General features: G+C 32.0%; 1 protein-coding gene across 1 annotated transcript; it reads right to left on the bottom strand.

The window, feature by feature from the left end:
* Positions 1 to 5,163: 5,163 nt before the first annotated feature.
* On the bottom strand, positions 5,164 to 10,673 carry LOC129226366 (cuticle protein 10.9-like). The gene is made up of 3 exons (XM_054860970.1): positions 10,665 to 10,673; positions 7,830 to 7,979; positions 5,164 to 5,493 (listed from the first exon to the last, which is right to left on the bottom strand). The coding sequence occupies exons 1-3, from the start codon at positions 10,671 to 10,673 to the stop codon at positions 5,194 to 5,196; spliced, it is 459 nt and encodes a 152-aa protein (XP_054716945.1). The 3' UTR covers positions 5,164 to 5,193.
* Between the last annotated feature and the right edge of the window lie 13,923 nt (positions 10,674 to 24,596).

The raw sequence follows: 24,596 nt of genomic DNA, 5'->3' as shown, positions 1-24,596 counted from the left end.
AGAATACCGTCTAGGAAAATGATGTATGGAAATGGTAATAGTCTAGGAAAATAGTATGTCATTTATCCATTTAAAGTGTCTATGCAATACGTATGCGCTTAATATACAATACAGTACACAGTACATACAGTACAATTTTTTTTTGCCAAAAATTAATTCTCATTGTTTGCTGAACATTAAAGGAAAATTAATGAAAACTTCAAGGGGTTCGAATTTTGACCTTTCGGATTTTTTGAAGCTCGGATTTTCAGCGTTCTACTGCATGAATAAATGTCGATGATATTCAGATTTTAAGAATCCTTCCCTCCGTTTTCTCAAAAAAGAAAAAAAAAAAAAAAAGAAAAAGAAAATCAGCATGTGTTGAATGCATAGATGCACGAACGTTTCAAACGCTATATCCAAAGCCTCTCAATATTTTGATGGACGGATATTATTGATTACTTATTATTTTATTTAAGTAGGAGAATCTGGTTTTATGTGGAGAACAAGACAAAGATTAATAAATTACTTTGTATTTATATATTTTTTAGTTTAGTGGTCGTGTTAATTACGTTTCTCCGAACGGTAATCTTTTTACTTTGCTCGGTACATTTGTTTTGATATTTTGTGAAATTTTCATCATGTATGGTAATTTTGTAGGTAAAATAGATCTTGAATAGGCATACAAAAGTTATTTCGGACTATATTTGATCGGAAGTGAGGATGCAACAGCGATGTCGATGTTTTTGAAACGGTGTTTTCGTTAAAAAAACCGATATTTTCCCATCTATGTATTAGGGTAGATGTTTACTGTAACATCGATATTTTAGAGTAATCGATATTAGACTTTCGATGTTTTTTCGATGTGGATGTTTAATGATTCAACCAAAAATACCATTCAAAAATCTACGATGATTATGATTATTAAAAAAGGCAGTTATGGTGGAATTTACATTATTTGATCGTGTCATCCATCATAGCCACATCGAAAATGTTGCTTAGGGAAAATTGTGTAAAAAAAGTGCAGATTTCGATTGTAAAAAAGTAGCAACGATTTTTCCACTGTTTACTAGAATATTGAGAAGTTAATTAGAATGTTGAGATGATCCGGCAAAAATGTTTGTCGGATTTCTTTTGGTACATAACCTTACTTTTTTTTGTAGTAAACAAAAAATGATTCCTTATAATCCCGAAACGTATGTATGCTGTTTACTGCAACTTTGTGCGAAATAACGTTGCACTATTTCTTTTTACTTTTACAAGGATATTTCTTTACTTCTCACTAGTGGTACCCGCAAGGCTTTGCCCGTAATCGAAAAATTAAAAGGTTTTTTGGTTCGCCTGTGTGTCGAATTTTCTCTCCAATTGGCTTGTACCCATGTTACGGTTCCACGTTATGATAATTTCGTATCTCGCCAATTGGCTTGTGCCCATGTTACGGTTCCACGTTATGATAATTTCGTAATTTACTCGTTCCATCTTATGATAATTTGTTCTTAAAATTGGAATAGAAAAAGAACCCCATCGAATTTTCGAAAAATCGCTTTGAGGTGCACACCCTCATGCTACAAACTAACTTTGTGCCAAATTTCATGAAAATCGGCCGAAGGTTCTAGGCGCTATGCGCGTCACAGAGATCCTGACAGACAGAGATCTGGAGATTTTCAGCTTTATTATTAGTAAAGATAAAGATAAAGAGGCAGTTTTTACCGTAGAAAAGAGAAAAACTCAGTTTCACTTATCAGGCGAATACAGACTTTGTTGAGTTTTATTTACTACTTTTTTAAAAAATTTTATCATGGCATGATTAACAAGCACATCTTCCTGGCATAAAAGTACCGAACTATCCGTTCGAGTCTTTTTTGAGTATGTACACAAAGCTCAATTTATTTTTAATTTCTTCCAAACTAATGTTAAAACATATTTAAATCTTTTTGTCGATCCGATTATGCCAGGTTTTGGTATTGTTTTTAATATTAAACTAGATTTTAGACAACATGTTAGGCATACAGAGTTCTCTACGTTTTAAATACTAAACTAGGTTTTGTACAGTCTGTTATTAATATTGTTTCTGAGGCATATAGAGTTCTAAATTTTCTTAAGCGTAAAATGTAAGACTTCCCGGATCAACAAGCGCTTGAAACCATACATTTTCACATTTGCCCTCTAACCTAGAATATTGATGCGTCATTAGGGATAGCTGTTATAAGGGCAAAGCAAATCTTCTTGAACATGTGCAATCTAAATATATCTATTATTTATAGCAATGTATAGCATAAATACTAACTAGAAGTAAATTTCAAGTTCTTAGAAAGATTTTTAGCATCTTTTAAAATGAAGTTGAATAATTGAAAAGGTGGTTCTAAATTGAGTACAACTCATTGATTAAACTTTAAAATTAACGTAATTGAAAAAATGCAGCTGTAACATTTTATCATTATGTGAAACCTGGACAATAGTTTCAACTCGAAATCAAAATTCCTAAAATACAGTCAACTTTTGCTCGAATCGGAATTAAAACATTTTAAGCCACAAAATGAATTGTGTTGATATTTGTAATCGTTAGTTGCTCTATTTTTCAAAAGTCAATGCAAAACATTTAAAATACACAGCTGAAAATCATAAAATCAAAAAAAAAAAAAAAACCTATAACTTTGTTTTGATGATAACTTTACCCAGTTCAATTTTATTTTGTTTAATGAAAGATGAATAACTGACAAAATTTTCTTAAGGTCAGTATAAGTCATAAAATCTATAAAAGAGTTCATGTATTTTTGAAAATGGGCAACTTCTATAACCTGGACTAAAGTATAAAATCAACGGTAAAATTTTCCGGGATTAAAATCACACATGCATAACATCTAAGGAACATTGGGCATCATTAAAAACAATTCTAAAAAGGAAAATAAGAAAAAAAAATACAATGCTGCCTCCTATTTGTCGAATCAATTAATCAAAATGCTAAAAAAAAGGGGGGGGGGGTTACAATGTCTTCTCATGTTTTCGACCCTAGGGGGGCGCAATTTCTTTAGTTCACCAGGGGTGCTAGACCACATTGCTACGCTACTGTGCGTAACTTAACTGAAATTATGCTTGAATCTCAGAGCGTACTTCAAAAAACAAACCAACAACTTCATCAGAGAAAAAGACCATGCTTTTATTTGAGCTTCATGAAAGTAAATTCAATTTGTACAAGAGAAAAGTAAGCAGTGCTGTACATACATAAAGTCTTTTTTTTTTTACAATTAGGGTCGGTTTCCCCAGTAAGCTGCGAGGACCTCCAAGCATTGCAGGAATGAAGCTGCCATTCAATGACAACTATGATAAGGTATATAGAAAAGAAGAGAAATAATTATACAATAAATAAATATGAACATAGAAAGACATGACAGGGCTTCTTTACGGCTTGACAAAACCACTTGCATTAATGCTCTGCTAATCCCTGAACCCTGCTTTCCTGGATCCCTGCGGTGCAGCAAAAGAAGGAAGTACCGACTGAAAGAAATAGAGGAGTTATTTATTTACATGGTTTTAACAAACAAACAAAATAAATAAATATCTTTATAAGTAGCTTTTCTAGTTGCAAAAGTACTCTTCGGTAAAATAAATTATGATAGTACCCCTAAATACTGGGAACTAGAGTGTGTCCCGATTACTCTTCAGGGGTGCCCATCCCCCCAAGTTCAATGGCGCAAATTCCCCCCCCCCCCAATTTTCCTCAACTCTCTCTCTCTCCCCTTTTTTGTTTTTAGCTTTTTTTTTAAATTTTATTTATTTATTTTTTAAAAATATTTCTTAATATTTTTTCTTTTTAATATTTTTATTTATTTATTCCTTTAAATATTTTTTATTTATTTATGTATTTAAATTTTTTTAATTATTATTATTTAATTGGAAAATATTTGTGCTACACCAATGACACACACACACAAACTAAATAAATGAAATAAAAAATAAACAGATAAAATAAAATAAATACTAATTTCGATTAAAAATAAATCAATAAATAAATAAATAAATAAAAAGTAATTTTAAAAATCCCCCCCCCCAAAATTTTGAAGGCGCAACTTGAGCCATAATCCCCCCTTGTGGCACTCTTGCTACTATTCCATGAGTTCAGTTTAAGTTGTTGGTGAAGCTTCGAGAAACACCACAGATACACTTTTCATTAAAAAAAAAAAGGTTTTTGAAGTGACCGAAATAGGGCATACATAACATGTAATTTATTAAGAAAGGTACTAGCCGTTCATTTGCAGTAACAACTATTGTTCATCAACAAGAAAACAGATGGAAAGTCCCTTACATCCAAAGTTAAAATAAAGTAATCCATAATTTATAACTAATATTGTGAACATTCACCATAGTGAGGTGCTTGGGCATTGTTGCCAGTGGGAAAAGTGTGAATAGCAACCTTTGCTTTGGTTTGGTTATGAGTTCTGGTTTTATTGATCTTTAGACTGGTACGGAAAACATAACTATTATCGACTTAAGCGATTATATAAAAATTAATAAGTCAGCTAACTTATTAATTTTCATACTATTTGACTGTATTGATTTAAATTATTGGACCGTTTCAGAAAACATAATTCAAACAGACATACCAGTATTACAGAAATGAACCACTACTTTAACCAATTCTATTCGGAGTTTAAAGCCTTGTGTCACCTCTAGAAGTGAAATTTTCAATAATTTGTACCTAATTTCATGAATAGCCGCTATAGTTAGTCTGGACTGCTGTAGTGTGAATAGGAGTAGCATAGATAGCTACATCAGCTGTAATTTTGCGTGAGTTCCAATCTCATTAGTCTGTACAATGACACGGAAAATATAAATATCAGCAACGTAGTTGACTTGCTTATTAATTATTTAAATTATTTAACTGTATCCAGAGAGCATAGTTAAGCAAGTTTCAAGAAGGCTTAACAGGTCTATAGAAATTAACCATAATTTTAACCATTCTATTTGGAATTGAAAGCATGACTCTTCTCCTAACCTTCAAGATTAGAAACTATAAGTATCAGCAACATAATCAGATTACTTCTTAATAATTTAGACTACCTAACCGTTTCCAGAACACATTAAGTCAACAAATTTCTAACAGACTTATCACAGTTAACAGAAGTTACAGTAACTTGAACCAATTCCATTCGGAATGAAACACATAAGACTTGTCCTTACCTCCAAGATTAGAATAGAATAGTCAATAATTTATATCTAATATCGTGGATATCCGCCATAGTGAGGGGCTGGGGCACTGTAGTGAGCAGGAGTAGCATAGATAGCAACATCAGCTGGGTTCTGGTTGTCGGTTCCAGGTTCGTTGGTCTTTACATTGGCACGGAAACCATGGGCATCAGCAACGTAATCGACTTGCCTGTAGATACCGTGAGCATCGGTGTATCCGTAGCTTCCTTGGACATTGCCCTTGCCATCGCTGCTTTCCTTGCGGTTTTGCTTGAATTCACCGTAGTCACCAGCAATGTCGTATCCGAAGTCGTATGGGGTGGGTACAGCCTAGAAATAGGAAATCATTTTTTATTTAAAAAAATATTTATAGGGCAAAAAGGCAAACTATTCGTAAAAAAAATTGCAAATGCAAATCCAACAAAATTTTTTTGCACTATTTTCAAAATTGATATGTTTATGAAGCATTCATATCTCCTGTTGTCACCTATCCAGCAACGAAGATTCACACATGTTTCTCATATTTAGGTAAAATAACAGCTAAACGAAAGTTGTGCTATTTTTTTAAAACTATTTTATCCCACCTGTATCAAATATTTTAAGGGTATCAATTAAGCCTGGGCAGTGTCGTTCAGTATCAATTAAGTCTGGGCAGTGTCGTCGTCTCGTCTATATAATGATCTGTCATCAGAAGGCCGTTCATTTCTTTAACCAGGGCATTAACCTTGTCCATTTGAGCGACTTATTTCATTTACAAAAGTTGCAGGTAATCTCTCTGCGAGAGTTACATATATGAACTGAAAATGTTTCATTGGATCAGTAATATTCTTTTAAGTAAAAGTAACTAAACTTGGCTAAAAGTAAGAAAATATGGCAAAAACTTAACTAAAAAATGTGTTATTTAGTTTTAGATTGATGATTCCAAACTTGGAAAGCAATCGCTTCAAAAGAGCAATTCTACTTTAGGAGTGATAGGCGGGCGATGAGTATTTAAAAGACAAGAAAATAATAATAAAAATGTAGGGAATATCGGAATTATAAATATTACACGTAACCAATTGTTAAGAGTTTAGCCAAGGAATCACCAAAAAAAAACATAAAAAAACATTCAAATTCAGGAGCTTTTCCTCACACCTCAGTTGAGATCTAAAGAATTATTTCATCATTCATCGTAAAGTTTATAGGATTTTATATTGTCTTTTTTATATTTTAAGTGTCAGAACTTCCCTAGATTCCAATTTAAAAAAGAAAATTTCATAAAAAAATGTATTTCTGTTTTCGAGTAGCCCGCCAGTTATCTTTGTTAAGTATTTCCCTTTAAATACCCATTAGTTCTCTTTGAAAAAGAGTGAAAAGGAAAAAAAAAAACGTAAATATGGTATTTATATTTATATTTATAGGTTTTAGAATGAATGAAATAGGCTTCATCATAAGCAGTTTACTTCAAATTTAAATTAGGCATTTATGCTTTATCATACCGATGTTCGCTAGAGTCAAGTTAAAGTTTTTTAAGGAAGAAGGGAGTGGGGGATGCGAAAGGCGTCCATCAATTTGTAGAAGAGGAAATGGGATCAAAAAGATTGGGAAACAATGGTTTAGACATATAGAGCATCAGAACACTGTTTGAAATTCCAAGTCGTTCAATGTTCAAGAGAAAGGCCGATCATTTTTCAGGAGATCTTATTGCTCCGTTCGTTTCATTTAAGCAGTTGGTCCTTTAGATCCGTTCGTTCTATTGTCAGCCTAGAACTATCAAAGCTATGCATGCAATTTGTACCTCGCTCGTACACAGCTTTCAAAGTTTTAGCTGATGAAAGAAAAATCATATGCAAAAACTACATGAATCGAACTTTGTTACGAAAGGTTGTTTATAAATTTCGAATGGGCTTAAGTTTTTCGTCTGGCTTGGCAACAACTTCATTAAAATATATTTGTTGCAAAAAAATTACTATTTTATGTTAAATAACAATAAATTATATTTCAATTAGCGGTATGAAACACAACACCCACTAGGCACAAATTAGTAATTGATTACAGAAACGCTTTCGGGGGTTTACATGTTTTGTACTGAAAAAGGGGTTCCTTAAAATTCAGAAACACGTGTCTGCAATAAGTTGCTAATTTGCTTTATGAATGTTGTATTTCATGTTGTTAGTTTGTTGTGAAAAGTTATTTATTAATCATGAATGACATAAGCTTTTCGTGTGATTTCGTAATAATTTCATTATACGATATATTTATTGGCAGAAAAATTACTATTTTATGTAAAATAACTGTAAATTATGTTTCTATTAGCAGTACGAAACGCAGCGTTGATGTTATGCATAAATTAAAATTGATTGCAGAAACGCTTTCCGAGGTTTACACGTTTTGCATTGAAGAAGAGAGTTCTTAAAATCCAGAAACACTTGTCTGTAATCAGTTGCTAATTGGTTTTATGACCGTTGTATTTCATATTGTTAGTTTGTTTTACAAAATTATTTATTAATCTTGAATGGCATAAGCTTTTCATGTGGTTTTGTAACAATTTCATTAAAATATATTTATTGCGGGAAAAAAAAGAAAACTATTATATGTTAAACATTTCTAAATTAACTCCCTATTTTCGCGCTTTGTTGGCCGTAAAAGGGAGTAAAGTGTAAGTTTTCTGATTGTTTCAAACTTACGTAATCATGTCCATATCCTCCGTAGTGGGGAGCAGGGGCGCTGTATGCAGGGGCTGCGTAGTGTCGTGGTGCGGCGTAATGTGGGGCACCATATGATCGACCGTAAGGGACGGCGACGGTCACAGCTACCAAAGCGACGATAACGGCGAGCTGAGAAGAAAAAACATAAAATATAATACATAAAGCATTTTTAGTTGCAAATTCAGTAGTATTTAGTTTTAATTTTTTTTTTTTTTTGTCTTGGAAATTTTATTATAGGGGTGAGCAGAAATTTCGAAATAAAAAAAGGAGTTTTATTGCATTTAATTGCTTTAACCGTTAAAAGTTAGATTCGTTTATAAATTTGAATAATAATTGCTTTAAATAATTATTAGTTTTTATTTGAATCCTTAGCATTTTTTATGCCTTTTTGTCAATTTTTTGGTTTCCAAATCTATATTGAAGAAATTCTGCAAACGAGATTAAAAGAAAATAGTTAAACATTCTGCTTGGATTTAGTATTTTATGATAAGAGTAAGTCTTGAATTTTTCGGAGGTTATTATTTATATCATATTTCAGCCATGGGTTCTCAACATGTGTGCCATAATTTCAGTGCTATAAAGATATTTATTACTTGCAAACAAAAGAATAATTTGAAAAGTGTTATTTATTACATAGTACTATAATAGAGTTAAGAATAGTATAAAGAAAAACCATTTATTCTAATTCGTTTAAGGCAACAATGAGCATTAAATAAAACCGCAATAATGTTTTTATACATGTTGTTAGGATTCAACATTTATGATATTTTCACGATTTGTAAAAAAATAGACACATATTTTTTTTAAAAATATGAATAGAAAATATCTTATATCGACAAAATTATACTTTATAAATAGGTTAACTATTAATTTTTCGCAGACTCAACACTGTTTATGAAACATATATTAAACCCCTGAATGATTTTTTCCCCATAAAAAAAGGGTTAATTATTACTTAACTATTTTTAAGGTTTAGATACTTTTGAAAATTTGAGATTTATTAACGTAACAATGTGGTTATCATTATTATTACAGTTATTATTAAATCAATCGTCTCAGTAGTGATGAATCATATTAAACTACCATAGTTACAAAATGGCTAGAGGGGGACTTCTGCTGCAAATTTTGACTTTGGTTTTGTTGGCATTAAAGGCAATGTTTCGACATTTGGAAACGTTAATGTCTTGATATCAAATACAATAAGTTATTGGGAGGAACAGTGAGGTAATTCAATGTCTATAAAAGTCATGATACACAACATCATGCATAATATTGCCTCACAAATGTTTACAATTCATTATTAACAGTTATCCCCTAGCGCTCGCAAAAATATGTATACACATTTTTATTAGATTAAAAAAAATGTTGAATGGAAAATGAAAGTTTTAAATATACATCAAATAGTGTTTTCTATATGTGCTAATTTTAGCAAAAATAAAAATGAAAAGCATTAATGGGCACTAAGAAATTTTTCTTTTTACCAATTCACTTGTTCGATTTTGGTTTATAAGTCGGCCATTTTAGTTAAAAATTACAATCATAAATATTTCAAAAAGAAGAATAGGTAAGCCTAGGTCTTTTTAATAATGTAATCCACAATCACTTATTTAGATACATTTATTTTGAAGAGTTTGAAGTAATAAATTTGTACTTAACGAAGACGTAGATTTTTAAATGCTAACTATCATTACCGTTCCATATAAAAGTAATAAAAATTCTATAACTTTTTTTTTCTTTTTTTTTTAAAACTTTATGACTTTTTATGGTTGATTGCTTGTCATAACTTTACGATTTCTAAAATTATTTTTCAAAATTTATTTCTTAATTTGTATAAATTTTAAAAGCATTTTATAAATTTAAAGTCAATTAATATCTTTCGTTAAGAGTTACATTTACTCAAAACCGTTGAATAAAATACAGCTGTAACATTTATAAAATTATCATTTACACAACTTTACTCCCACAATTTATAACTTATCTACTATTAATCATTAGTGCACTGTTAAAAATATTTTTCACCCAAAATCTTTTAAGATTTTGAAATTTTGATAAAATTAATAAAGTAATAAATGTACACACTGCAACATGTACATGCATGCAAAAAATGCAATGAAATTAATATCCACAATGATTTTGTTTCATGATTTTCTAAATTTCAATCGTCATCCTAAGTTTTATAGTAACGCATTCAGACTGAGATATTGCTATGTTTTTTTCTAAAGCTTGAAAATGCTTCTTAACATTTTTAAAAGCATAAAATTTATTTCGTCAGAGTCAATTATTTAAAAACAGAGAAGACCCTATTATTGATACTTTCCACAAAAATCTAACCTTCAGAGAAAGATATGGAAGATGGCAGGGAAAGAACAGAAAATACTATATTCATATTTTCAATATTCTGAATACGTGCGACTTTCTATTTAAAAAAATAGAAAAATAAATAAATAAATAAAATAAAAAAAATAATTGTAATATTTTAAAATTTTCAATCGCTTTAATTTCTAATTTTATCCAAGGCTCGAATTTAATTCAAAGCACCAAGCATAAAAATACGCTTGACTGAAATTTTGAAGAGCAAATTTGATTTTCAATGCGTGTATTGCGCTTGTAGAGGCTTTTAAACCATCCCTGCATTTTTGTACAACTTGAAGTTTTAATAAGTTTAATATTCGGAACTAAGAATCTTTAATGTATCACCAAAGTTTATCCAACACACGCACTGCTTCAGAAATTCCACCCGAAATCTGTCAAGAAATAATCCACAAGCTCCATCAGAGAAAATCCACATCAGGGTGCAAGTGAGCTGCTACTTACCTTGAACATGGTTCTAGATGGTTAATCCCTCGAATGCGAGATGTTGGAAGTCCACACAAACCCTTCCACTTTATATACTATCTCCAGTTGACGAAAGCGAGTCGGAAATAAATCAAAAGAAAAATAAAAACCTGGGGGAGGGACGAAGGGTGAGAGAAAGTTTCTATATTCTGAATTTTTGATTTTTTGATTCCGTTTTCACTTTCCTAGGTCGCGGCCTGATTAGGAATCCGTCTGCAATAGGAGTCGGTGTCGATCTAGTTGCGGATATGGGCCATAGGCTGGGAGTGGTGTAACACTTCCTGAAATGAGGGGGGTGCCTCTGATTTCTGTTTTTCGGCTTTCGCACATACCACACCCTCATCTACTTGTCACCAATTAGAGGCATCGTGGCGTATGTCTTTTCAATGGTTCTTACGAAATTAAATTGTCCCCTTTGCTGATCTATTGGAGGACATGACTAAAGAAGTGAAAGAGAAAGGAAGGAACGGTCTAATGTGAACGTCTTCAACGGTCAAAGTTTAGCCGGACATCGCTCAACAAACGCTACCATCGGGGGGGGGGGTCATCCCAGGGGTGCCCATCTCCCCCTCAAGTTCAATGGTGCAAATCCCGCCCCCCCAAAATCTCAACCCTCTTTAATTTTTTTAATTTTTATTTTTTATTTCTCTTTTTTATTTTGTTTATTTTTTAAAAATATTATTTATTTATTTATTTGTTTTAGTTATTTATTATTATTATTATTATTATTTTATAAAAATCATACACACAGACGCACAAACAAACTAAATAAATAAATGAAATAAAATACAAACAGAATAAACTAAAATAAATAAGTTAAATAAAAAAAATCAATTAACAAATTAAATAAAAAAAAAATCAACCACAAAAGTTTTGAATACGCAACTTGGGCTCCCCCCCCCCCAGTGGACATCTTTGCTATCATCCTGTTCCTCGCATGCTTAGCCTACAGCGATATTAACATAGTAGGGGAATGGGGGGCAAAGTTAAATAGTTAAGATAGCTCACTTTTTTTTTTTAAATTAACAAATTGGATATTTGTTCTGAAAATTACGGTACAAGAAGAAAGAACAATATATTTTATAATAAATTCTGCATTGGAACATTATTTTTTTTTGTTTTTGGCAGCAAGTTTGTATTTTCAAAAAAAGGTGGAAATTTTTCACTTTTTTCCATGGGGCAAAGAGAAAAATGAAATATTTTTCCAATGAAATACTTTTTATTCGATTGTTAAAGATATTTTTGATCGCATAAATGAGTGAATAAAAGAATAAGTAAAAATGAAATTAAACAAGAAACGAATAAAAATATAAGTTAATATTTGAAAAAAAAAAAAAAAAAAAAGTAAATTCTTTACTAATAATAAAGCTGAAAGTCTCTCTGTCCGGAGGATGTCTGTAGGATGTTTGTGACGCGCATAGCGAATAGACCGTTCGGCCGATTTTCATGACATTTGGCAAAGTTAGTTTGTAGCATGGGGGTGTGCACCTCGAAGCGATTTTTCGAAAATTTGATGTGGTTCTTTTTTTATTCCAATTTTAACAAAAAAAAAAACCCATCATAAATTACGAAATTATCGTAACGTGGAACCGTAACATGGGCACATGCCAATTGGCGAGATACGAAATTATCATAACGTGGAACTGTAACGTGGGTACATGCCAATTGGCGAGAAAATTCACCATACATTATTTGTAAATATATAGGCGAACCAAAAGACCTTTTAATTTTTCTACTACGGGCAAAGTCGTACGGATGCCACTAGTAATAAATAAAATAGTGAATTAATACGAAAATACGTGAATCAAGGAATAAACGAGGGGTTATTGAATGAAGGAATGCAAATTAAATAATTAATAAATGAATACGTAAGTGATTTGATAAAGAATTGAATAAGTAAATGAAATGAACTGTTTCACTTTGTTCAATCCGCTTCGCCCCGCATGCACTTGACTAACTGCACAAAGCATTTAAAATACAAATAAGTTTAATATCATACAAATAACTACTGCGCCGAACATTAGCAGTTCTAAAATTAATATTTAAAATGTTAATAGCAAGAACTTTATCTTTTAATAATGAAAAAAAAAAATATTTTTGACTTACAACAAAATATTAGAATATGAGTATCAACTTTTGAAAATTGCTTGTATTTTCATACTCTTTGATTTTCAGAGGTAATTTTTCTTGATTGGAATATACTACATGTGTTACTACATAGTTTAAGTCTTTCTAGGTAGATGGCGCTAAAAGCAGAGTAAATATTGCACCATTTCATTTTGCCCTGCTGTTTCACTTTGCTTCACATTCCCCTACTTTCTTTATAACAGCAATCAGTGATTAAAATAATAAGTTGCCTTATTAGAGTCTTTCTTTCTCTTTTCTCTTATGGGTCATTCTTCAAAAAGTGTAACTTTTCTGTCCTACGCCTTTTACAGTAAAACCTTTAAGTAACAACTCATTTAACAATGCTTTTTAATTTCATTAAAAATATATCCATTTAAACCTGCCAACAATTTTCTAGTAATAATTTTATTTTAGTATATTTTTGGTTCACAACAATGTAATTCTCACCTCCGTGAACTTGAATTTCAGGGATGTAAATGTAAAAAAAGAAGTGAACATGTTTTCATGTGCTTAACATGTGTAGATTGTAGCAACGAAGAAAAAAAATATTTCCTTGAAAAATGCACCCATTAGACCTATATTAATGAAAAATTCCTCACTTCAATGACAAATTTTATCAATGTCATTATTTCTGAGGTGAAAATAACTGATGGAGGGGAAATATATCAATCTCAGGCATTATACCAAAATTATAAATTGCCAGTATATTCTCAAATTTACTAAATACTATTTTTTATAACACATTTGAACTGAAAGGATAACTACTAATTAAGCCGTACTTTAACTAAGAAAGCTTAAGATTAGACTCCCACTAATAATTAAAATAGCTAATTGTTTGCACAATTAACAAAATTACTACTTTGATATTAAATTGGCTTCAATTTTTAAACATTGAAAGTTTTCTCTCTTTTTTTTTAATTTCCGTGAACAAGGCATTTTTAATTTTTTTTTTGATTTATGGGTAAACTAAATTGGAACTCAACTGGGTTATTGTTTATCGTTACTTCTAGTAGATAACACTTTCATGTAAGAATTAAAAAAAAAAAAAAAAAAACAAAAGGTTTCAAATTTGAAAACTATTTGCGTTCATAAATTACGTTTTCTGGAGAATGACCCATATATATGTAGGGGAATGAAGGGCAAAGTGAAGAAGCGGGGCAAAGTGAAATGGTGAAATGTTTACTCTGCTTTTAGAGCCACCTACTTATTAGTATTTTAACAATGTCGAATCACATTTAGACCATTCCAGTTAAGAAAAAAGTTTCTCTGAAATTCGAAGGACAAATTCGATGCAAGCAACTTTCAAAAATTGATACTCATATTATAATATTTTTTTAATAGTCAAAATTTATTTTAGTTGTTATTAAATGATAAAGTTCCTGTTATTAACGTTTTAAATATTAGTTGAGATCCACTAATATTCGGTGCAGTATTTATTTCTTTAATATTAAGATTATTTGTATTTTAAATGCTTTGCACAGTTAATCAAGGGCATTCGAGGCAAAGTGGTTGGGACAAAGTGAAATAATTCATTTCATTTACTTATTCAATCCTTTATAAAATTACTTACGTATTCATTTTTAAATCATTTCAGTTACATACCTTTATTCATTAATTTCCTTATATTTAATTATTCATTCACTTATTTTTTTATTCATTCACTATTTTATTCTCTCTCTTATTTTTCCTCATATATTTACTTTCTTATTTTTTTTCATTTATTTCTTTATTTTTTCACTTGCTTTTCATTTGATCATCCATTCTTTCATTTACTCTTTTATTTCATCAAAATTATCTCTAAAAAACGAACAGAAAATATGTCACTAGAAAAATGTTTCATTTTTCATTTTGCCCCATGAAAAAAATATTCGAAAAATTTCCACCTTTTCTTAGAGGTACAAATTTACTGTCAAAAATAAGAATTAATGTTTAAATGCAAGTTTTATTTTTAATATATTGTTCTTTCTTTGTGTACTGTAATTTTCAGAACTCCTTTTTAATTTGTTCACATTGGTAAAAAAGAAGTTCCCCTATTTCACTTTGCCCCTACATTCCCCTATAGGATAACTACACCAGTGACAGACTTGCTTAAGACATCGCTCTTAAGTTAACTCTATTTTCAAGCCTTTTAATGTATGTAGACTTTTAAAACTATTTTTCTTTCATGCAACTATACATCTTATCTAACATTTGGCTGCTCTGGATCCTTTGAATTAGTTAATTCAATTTTATTTGCTCAATTTCGAAAAAAGGTCCAACCCACCAGTAACAGACACTAAAAAATCTGACGATACCCAGTAACAGATAGGATGAGGAAAAGATGAGTAATGGACAATGTTCCCTTTTCTCTTCCAAATGTGCAAAAATTCTTTATTTTCAGATCTGAAGTCTAATTAAATTCAAATGAGCATCAAGCACCAGCTGATCTCATGGTTGCTGTTCATAACATTCTACCACTGCCTTATGAATACCAAATGGCTTTTAAAATTCACTCTATAAACCCTAGATGGTTGCAACGTATTCATGCGCCACAGCAACATCAGTTTTCCTCGCCTAAAATTCTTATTATTTAAATCCAAACTTATGACTGTCTGTCACTGGTGCCGTTTTCTTATAAAAAAAAAAAACTCCGAAAGAAGTTGGCGAATCTCTTGGGTACTAGGTAATAAGTAACAACGGAAACCACGCACGTAAAGTAGCAGAGAGAAAGCGCGCATGCGCTTTATTCCAAATGTTGGTGAGGTGACGGTGTCGCGAAATGGATGATTTTTCCCCACCTCAAAAATGCTCAACGCGCCTTAAGAAGTTTTCACTTCGAAAACAACATTGGAAGAAATCAAGGTTTTAAGCGAGTTAGTTTTAAATACAGTCGACGCTCATTATAACAACCCTTGTCGTCAAAAGAAAATAGGGCGCTGTAACGAGAGGTCGTTATAACGTATTGCCTATTATTCACTCATTTTTTAAAATTCATGAATAATTTCTCATAATTATGCATTGTTTTTAAGAAAAATCAAGAAACTAGCAAAATAACTTGTAAAAAATTTTCTTTAGTTTCTTTCTCTTTTTGAAAAATTTTATGCTGCAATTATTGTAGAAGCATTCCGTTTCTTTGGCTTTTTCAAAAAAATATAATTTGTGCCAACAGATAATTCTTTTCAATAGAAATATTTTACCTTTAGAAACATAAAATATTTAAGTATTAGTTTTAGAATAGTTAGTTCTGAGGAAAATACGAAAATTAAAACTTAGTTTTGTCCTTTATATTGGAAAGAACGGATCAGTTTGGACGCACAAATGGACGGTAAAATAACATTGCATCATTGGAACAGGAAATGGGATTGCATGTTTCGGTCGCTATAACGGAAGGGTCGCAGTAATAGGAGGTCGTTCTATAGAACGTTAACTGTATTACAATACACGCAAAAAAGTTATGATGTGATTTTTACTGGATAGTTTTGTTGTGTAAATTAAAATTGCATACTTGCATAATTTATAATGCGTAATATGTCTCCTGAATTGTGAAAATTTAATGACGTGTCTCTACTGATTGTACCGTTTTTACGCCGCCACGCATCATTTATGTTAGCTAACTTATCCCGAGTTTTTCGACAAGAAAGAGCACTAAATGTAGATTTTAAATCAATAGTTAGTACCTTTTTCTAAAATTTTGAATTGTGTCGCTTCCGTTGCTGGGGTGATATATATATATATATATATGCGTGTGAGGCATGCAGCCTACACGTGACAAAAATTGAAGTCATGAACTTAAAACAATTTTCGTCTGTTACATAGATCAATTCAATTTTGATTTTGAGAAAAGAAAAAAGAAAATCCAATTTAGCAGTTCACAAGAATCTTGAGTATGGGCAGTAGAAGTATAGTTGCACTAAAAACACAATGTATGGTGCGAATTAAAGATAAAGTTATGAATTTTTGCAAGAGCAATTTAGAGGGCCACCGGATAGTTTTTAACATATGAGGCAGTGAGAAGCAAAGGAATGTAAGTGGACATTTTCAAGTTTTGAGCAAAACGCGTTTAAAGATAAGATCCTAGGTAGGCTTTCATTGAAATTTTTTTTCTAAGTCATGCTGTATAGCAGCAACTACCGGGGCTACTAGTGCCATCTCTTGGCCCAAGACAGAGGAGAGGTTCACCTACCATGTGTACTGATTATCTCTAAATTTTTAATTTTGCCACTTACATCCCATTGCTTCTCATTGCATCAATTGTGCCCCTTTAATCCGGATACCTTAAAAAGTCCACTAAGTATCACGGATTTACACTAATCTCATGGAAGACACTTTTCTACAGTACTGGGAAGTAGTACTACACTGCCGTGGACAGGTAAAGGACAGTATCTGAAGAAATGAGTTTTCGAGCTGTTTGAAGAATCGCTTTTTGGACTCAATGCCAACAATAAGGCAAAGTTGAAATTACACAGATTTTACGCGCTTTTTCAACCAGCGGAAACCAAACAAGCGAGCTTGTACACTGCGATGCAAATGTTTAGACAATGACGTTCTTCAGCTGTAGAATTTAGAATTGCGATAGTAGAAATACAAAAGTCGGCAAACATATTCAAAAACTCTTTTGAAATGCTATAACCAAAATACAATTGTTTGATATGCTTTAACAATACTGTTTCGGATAAAAATAGAAATTTGCTTGTTGCAAAAGTTTAGACACTATTACGAGTTTCTGTGAATTTTTATTTTTCGTATATGCAAATTTAAAAGAGATGGCATCACAGACCTCTTGTATTTAAGGTCTGCCAACGATAACACTTGGTAGTTGAGATGCCGCGAGCTGAGCAGATTAAAGCGGATGAGGTAACTAAGATTTGGCAGTTGAAAGCTGAAGGTAAGCGTGTTCCTGAAATTTCGACTATTATTAATAGATCAAAGAAATCTATTTATCGAATTTTATCAAGTCACTGCAATTATAAAGCAAAACACAGATCTGGGAGGCCGCGTGTGACGAATAAACGGGATGATCGTCAGATCCAAAGACTAGCAAGTACCCAACAAATGACTGTTCGTGAAATTCAAAGCTCCTTGGGGTATCAAAGGATACGATTCGTAGACGAATTTTGGAAACAAGGACAATGGTTCACTGCAAAATGAAAAAGAAACCTTTCTAAAGTCACATCATAAATCACAACGAATGTTGTGGGCGCGAAATCATATGTCATATGGATCGAAATGGATATCAGTAATATTTAGCGACGAAAAAAGTGGAATCTGGATGGTCCAGATGACTGGACATCGTACTGGCATGACTTACGGACGAAACCCTGATGCTTTTTTAGTCGTCCACAAGGTGGTGGCTCTGGGATGGTTTGGGCAGCGTTTTGCTACAATGGACAAGTGTCTATGACCTTTACCAGTGGTCGCCAAACATCACAGCTACACACTAAGACACTAGAGAATAATCTCCTGCCATTTGCTGAACTTATAGGGGGACCTCAGTGGCAGTACAACTTCCTACCGTTATTGGGAGCTCTATATTATTTAACTTTAAATGTTCCTCATTAAGGGGTATATCTTGATATCAGTTTTCTTGATTGTTGTATGGCTTATACCTAGTGTACATAAAAATTCAGCAAGCAAAGTCAAGTTTTTGACATTTACCAATGTGAACCTAAACATAAAAAAAAAGCAGAGAATAGTAGAAATTATATTAAGCTAATATTTAGCGAATATTTTGAAAACGAGCATTTTGTAATCCAATCGTCTCAAACAATCATATAGGGTCATTCCGTGCCAAGGTTCAAGGTCATGCAAATCAGTATTTGACCTTGAATATTTTCAAAAATATATTTTTTAAAAATATGAAAAAATGTTTTTTGCTTACTAATGTGGTCTACACGTGGTATAAATTTCAGAATGTGACAGCAATTGGATCATACGGAAAATCAATTATGAAATATTTCGATTCCGCAGAATAGTTCAACTTTCCCATTGTGCGGTTGTTAGTTGAAAATGAATAATTGATTTTCAGTACGATTCCATTGCTGTCCCTTTCTGAAATTTTTACCACATGTAGACCACATTAGTAAGCAAAAAATATATTTTTTTTAGATAAAAAAAAATCTACTTTATAAAATATTCAAGGTTAAATAATGACTTGCATGACCTTGAAATATTAATGTCACGTGACCTTACCAAGTGACACATCATGTGAAGGCCTGTTAAAAGAGCTTTAAAAGGACACCTAGTATTACACTCTCACTTTTTGCCATTTTACTAGTACTTTGGGGGGTCTCATACAAAAAACTAATGGTTAAAAAAATGTAAAAGAAAAAAAGTTTTTTTTTTATTATCACGTGGGTAGACTAAAAACCTGTAAATTTTGTAGAAATCAACGATGGGTCAATTTCAAGAGGCTCGTTGATTTGGCGTGGAATGACCCTATATAATATTACTCAGTGGCGTTGTTTTTTTTTTTTTTTGGGGGGGGGGGGGTTGGCTATAACAATTCAGCAAACTTCATAAGTGAGGCATGCTTTTACAGATTTTTTTTACCGCTATTGGCAACAAGTAGTAAAACAATTCATGCTGTTTTCTAGATAGCAAAGGTGTCATCTAGAGAGCAGCAATAAGTGTTAAAACTTCATTGTGTTCAGATATGTACTGTAAATATGTCACTAAATTTATCATATTAAAAAAATCTCGTACTTTTTTGTATTCTATACTTTTTACCACATTTTTATCTATTTCGCAATTATTCTTTGTTTTCTTTGAGTTGTTTCTAGCGCTAATGCTTCCCACGAGTGCTCTAGTAATTATTAAAAATGAAATACTACTGTCACGTATATTTTTTTTATCGTTATACATTTTAGTTTACTCATTATTTTGCATTCAGGTTTCTGATGCTGGAGAGTCATCACAAAAAGGTTGATTGTTAAAGATGGTTATGGTAGACCATGAGCTATTCAAAAAGTCTTGAAGGGCAATATGGGTTTCAGGAATGTATCTAAGGTCTACAGTGTTTCTCAAAGGGATTTAGAGAACATGGGGAAAGAAGCTCGAAAGAAGAATATTCTTTTGAAGCAAAGTCTGTTAAAGATCAAGGAAGATTAAAAAAAAAAAAAAAAATTTAAGAAAATAAAAATTGAATTCTGCAATTTTGAATTCAAATTATGTTTTTCGCAATCACGAGTTGCAACAGGACCCTGCTCATTGTGGACTATTGTTTCTAGAAACGGCTCCTGTCCCCCCCAAGCCTGCCCCTCCTTCTGGGCTGTTACGTGTGTATAATTGTGTGTGTATGTAGGCGCGTGCGTGCATGTGTAGGCTTGTATGTGTTTGTAGAACTGTGTGTATGAACGTAGGCGTGTGTGTATGTGTGTAAAGGCTTGTGTATGAGCGTGTGTGTGTATGAGAGTGCGTGTGTGTAAGGCATGGACGTCACCGACCAGGAGAAACTGATTCCAGGAGGTAGTGCTCGGAGCCGCGCCTGCAGAGGCCGGTGGGCGGTGGTGCTGCAGAGGCTCCTGGTCCAAGCTGAAAAAGGCACGGACATCAAAAACGATCAACTGAGAACAATAAGCAATCGTGATTGCTCAAAAAAGAAAAAAAAAAAAAAGATCTGAGGATGTCCGAAAGGAGGAATTTATACAAAATGTTATTCTTTATAATCCTTCTCCCTCTAAAGATAAAAACTCCCCAGAAAGTAGAAAAATCAGTGATAATACCTGATGAGGAGAAGGATGATAAGGACTCTTGAATTTTTTTTACTGACTTGCATGCAAATTTAAAAGACAAAGAAGGGTGGACTCGGAGTTCAACTGATGTCGAGGTTGGGGACATGAAGCTTACTCAAGTGCAGAAATAGATGATGCAAATTTCATACTCGTGACTTTTGCAACGTGTTGAAAATATTGAGCAGTAGTTAGTTAATGTCTGCTTGAAACATTGTGAATACTTGTCTTGTATTTTGTCATTTTATTTTCTCTTACAAGTGTTCTTGATAAAATTTCGATTCAAATCTCAATGTTGATTGTTTTACATGAATACCCCATTCCACCTTACTGGTTGTTCAAAACGAGAACTTTTTTCTTTTTGAAAGAAATTAACATACGGCTCATACTAATTATTATTTTACCTAAGAATCTCTAGTTATGAAAGTCTAGGACATATTCCAAAGGAGAAAGAAAAATAGTTTGAATTTCTTCGTCTTTAAAAGTTTATTATTAGTGAGACCTATGTTAGGAGTTCTCTCTAGTTCTAGAACCTTTTTTTTCTTTTTACAATAGGGTAGAAGTTCTTTTTAAACCTTTAACATGCAAATGCCAATTTCATGGACGATTTGTACCTGACCAAGTTGTATTCTTGAATTCTAAAAACCTCATTTTAAAAAGATGAAGTACTCAAACTTGATTCAGGATGGAAAAAAAGTTACGACCGTAGCGAAAGAATATGGTAAATTATATTTTCATTTGAAACAAAAACACAACAAAAGAAAACTTCGCTTTCGTTTATTAAGGGCTATGTAATAAATGTGTTACACTTTTAATCAGCTCATTTAAAAATGCTCCCTTAAAAAATCCCTAAAATTTTATATGAAAATACTTCAAAATTTCAGCGAACAAACGTTTGTACCGTATTTTCTGGGGTAACAATGATTTAGTGCTCCCTTTCAAAATGAGTTAACTGGATAAATAACACAATTTCGAACAGCTGTATCTGTTTTACAAACCAAATAAACAAAACAATATATATAACGTGCATAGTACTAGAATGGAATATTCAATTGGCTGAAAAATTTTATTTTTATTTCTATCCCCTTTTGGTTTACAGGGGTCTAAAAATGTAATTTTTCTCAATTTTCTGATCTTTGAGGGACTGTAATTTATAAAGGGTAAAAAAACGCAATTACAGCTATATTTTCTCATTAATGTGACTCCAGTGATTAGTTTTTGCCATATTTCACTTTGTTTTTATACCCTAAGGCGAGTTATGATCCTTTGAAATGAGTAAAAAGTTTTGCATTTGACCTTGAACTTTGTCCTGCTGCCATTATTTTAGTTATTAAGTTACAGCTACATAACTCAGTGAGTGAGACTATTATCTTATGTACTTTAACATCAAAATGTAAAATATTCTGTCATGATTGTTATTCAATTAGATTTAGGCCAAATTGCAGAGGTCTAAAAGTCCCATTTTTGACTACGAAAATTACTTTTGATAACCTTTAAAAAATCAAGGGTTAAGGTTAGAGAAAAAATAAAAGTGGTTTTAAACATCATTCATATGCATCTTTTTGGGATATGAGTTTCAAAAAAATTAAAAATGGTCGAGCGAACTCATCCGTTGAATCTGTATGGAATGACTCGGTAACAGTCCACAGGTAGCGCATACTTTTAGTTGTTAAGTTAGTTATCTTATTTTTACGCATTTGTCACTGCTGATTTGAAGTTTGCGTTTCTTATAATCTCGAATTATCTTGAACACTATTTTTAGTTTTTTTCAATCTGCCTCGCAGACTAATGGAAAAAATTCTTCTCCCGGGGTAGTAGCTGGTATCAAATGTCAAAGAAGAGTATAACTTCGCTGAAACATGGGTATAATTGTTTAACTTCATTCTACTGTTATCACTAAAAAGTGGGATTATTTTAGGACTTAGATTTTTTCTCAATCATTTGTTTAACTGAATTGAATAGTGCTTTCAAGCCATTAGCAAGTTTCCTACCTTGAGCATCACCGTTGGGTCAAAAAAAACTTTTCTTTCTGTGTTGCGAACATCCCCCGTGAGCCTTATCCCATATACAAAACTTGAGCACTTCATGAATGATTTTTTGCTATTATGTGGCACATTAGGGTAACTTTTCTTCAAAAATAAATATATAAATATTACATGGGCACTTTGTCCCTTTTTTTTGCTTGAATTGATGTACTTACAATTATTTTAGTTTGTTTAAATTTCGTACCTTTGGTGACAATTTTTTTTTTAATGGGGGGTAGAGAGACCAGCTACAGTACCTTAATCTTAAAGAGTAGTTTATATTTGACGAATTTCAACATACTTTTTCATTTTGTTCAAGAAAAGGAAAAGAAGTCAAAATAGTATTTATTGAAAAAAAAAAAGACAGTAACTGTTAAAAAGACTGTCTGTCTCCTTAACGTTCATAAATACGAGATGATGAAATTAGGTGTTTTGGCAATGAATTTTTTTTACAATAGAGATTTCAAACAATAACAATTACAGATTCAATTCTTTTTCTTGCTATTAGGAACGCGCTGGGCTAAAAGGTAAAAAGAGTAAACCCTTTTATTACTTTCAACTAGCGATAATTCGAAGCCAGAAAACTTGTTTCTTCATTCTTACATTAAGTATCCATGATAAAGCAATGTTGCTTTTTTTTTCATTTTTAGAACAGAAATACATCAAAAAATCGAATTTTTATTATTAATAGGAGCACACAAGATAAGCAATCCTGATTACCGAATAGGCAAACTAGGCCGAGGTCTAGGGCTGCCAAATGGTGGTATTACTTTTGTCAATGGCTAAAATTGTAAAGTTTGAGTACAGGGGGGGGGGGGCACAAAAAGGATTTAGCCTGGGGTTCTTCGATACCTTAATCTGACTCTGAAGGTAAGAATATTAATAAACAGAAAAAAAAAGAGTCTGACCTGCTGTTTTCAATGACAAAACTGTTCGGATAAAAACTGATACTGAAAAAGAAAAAGTTCTAGGCAAGAAAATTATCAACTAAGGTTAAAAAATACATATGAATACACTTCATACGACAGTTACAAAAACTCTTTGTGTTTTTAGACTTAAGGTATGAAAGGAATGTACCACTTTTTCACTGAACTCTCTTCCCAATTTAGGTAACATTACCATCGTGTTCTTTCCGTTATGTGAGATAAATATTGCCTGAAGGGGCATTAAAGTTTCATTCTTTTGTGATCGTAAATGAACAGATTATGTCCGTAATCTTTCCTTTAGATTGCAAACAGGTTGTTTTGCTCTAATTTATTTAGAATGGGTATGTGGCATTTAAGAAAGAATTTTAAACTGCATCGAACAAGATTTTCTTTTTTTTTCTCTTTCATTTGTTTCAACGGCTGTAATGATTTTATGTTTTTTTTTTCTTACTTTTCCGTTCCGGAATTTTGAAATGGACGGTCTTATCTCCTATTCAAGCAGTCATTTTGAATTCATGTCAGGCATTATTAAAATGTGGTTCCGGAGTAAAGAAGAGATACATTGTTTTTAAAATGGATGTTGCAAAGGAAAAACAGCACAGTGAAAGCGATAAACATTATTACGCTTTTAGTCGGTAAAAAAAGCCACTCAGGAGTAAACAAAGTTTTACATTAGGAGTTCATCAAGTCATTAGAAGTTGAAGAAGTAGAAACTCGTTATGATTTCAATTTTTTCTTGAGTGGAGATTGAACCCCCTTTAAAGTGTAATGATCTTAAGGGATTAAAACTTTTGTAAGAGAGAAATACCAGCAATATTGCTTGACTGCTAAGTGTTGTTTGACAAAACAAGAAGAAAAAGGAAGAATAGGAGAGTGAGTTCAAGTTAAAGGAAAAAAAGTTATTGTTTCTGTGATAATGATGTTAGTAATAATATAAAAAAAAGCACTGTAGAAATCGCCTTCATAACAATATAAAATGAAATACCCGCTACAACGAATACCAATATAACAAAAGATTCGTTTCAAAGAAATAAACTTTTAAGTCCCAATTAACTGCCATTACATTGCTTAAATTCCATTACAACGAAATTTTTGTTACAACGAAGAAAAATTGCAGTCTCTTGAAGT

The sequence above is a fragment of the Uloborus diversus genome, chromosome 7 (genome assembly GCF_026930045.1).
Source record: "Uloborus diversus isolate 005 chromosome 7, Udiv.v.3.1, whole genome shotgun sequence".
NCBI classification, from domain to species: Eukaryota; Metazoa; Arthropoda; class Arachnida; order Araneae; family Uloboridae; genus Uloborus; species Uloborus diversus.
This window is presented reverse-complemented; position numbering and strand designations above follow the sequence as displayed.

Bases quoted from the DNA above. Each gene is read 5' to 3' on its own strand.
- LOC129226366 (XM_054860970.1), bottom strand. The intron at 5,494-7,829 runs GTAAGTTTGAAA...TCCTATTTCTAG, and splicing joins GAGGATATGGACATGATTAC to GCTGTACCCACCCCATACGA.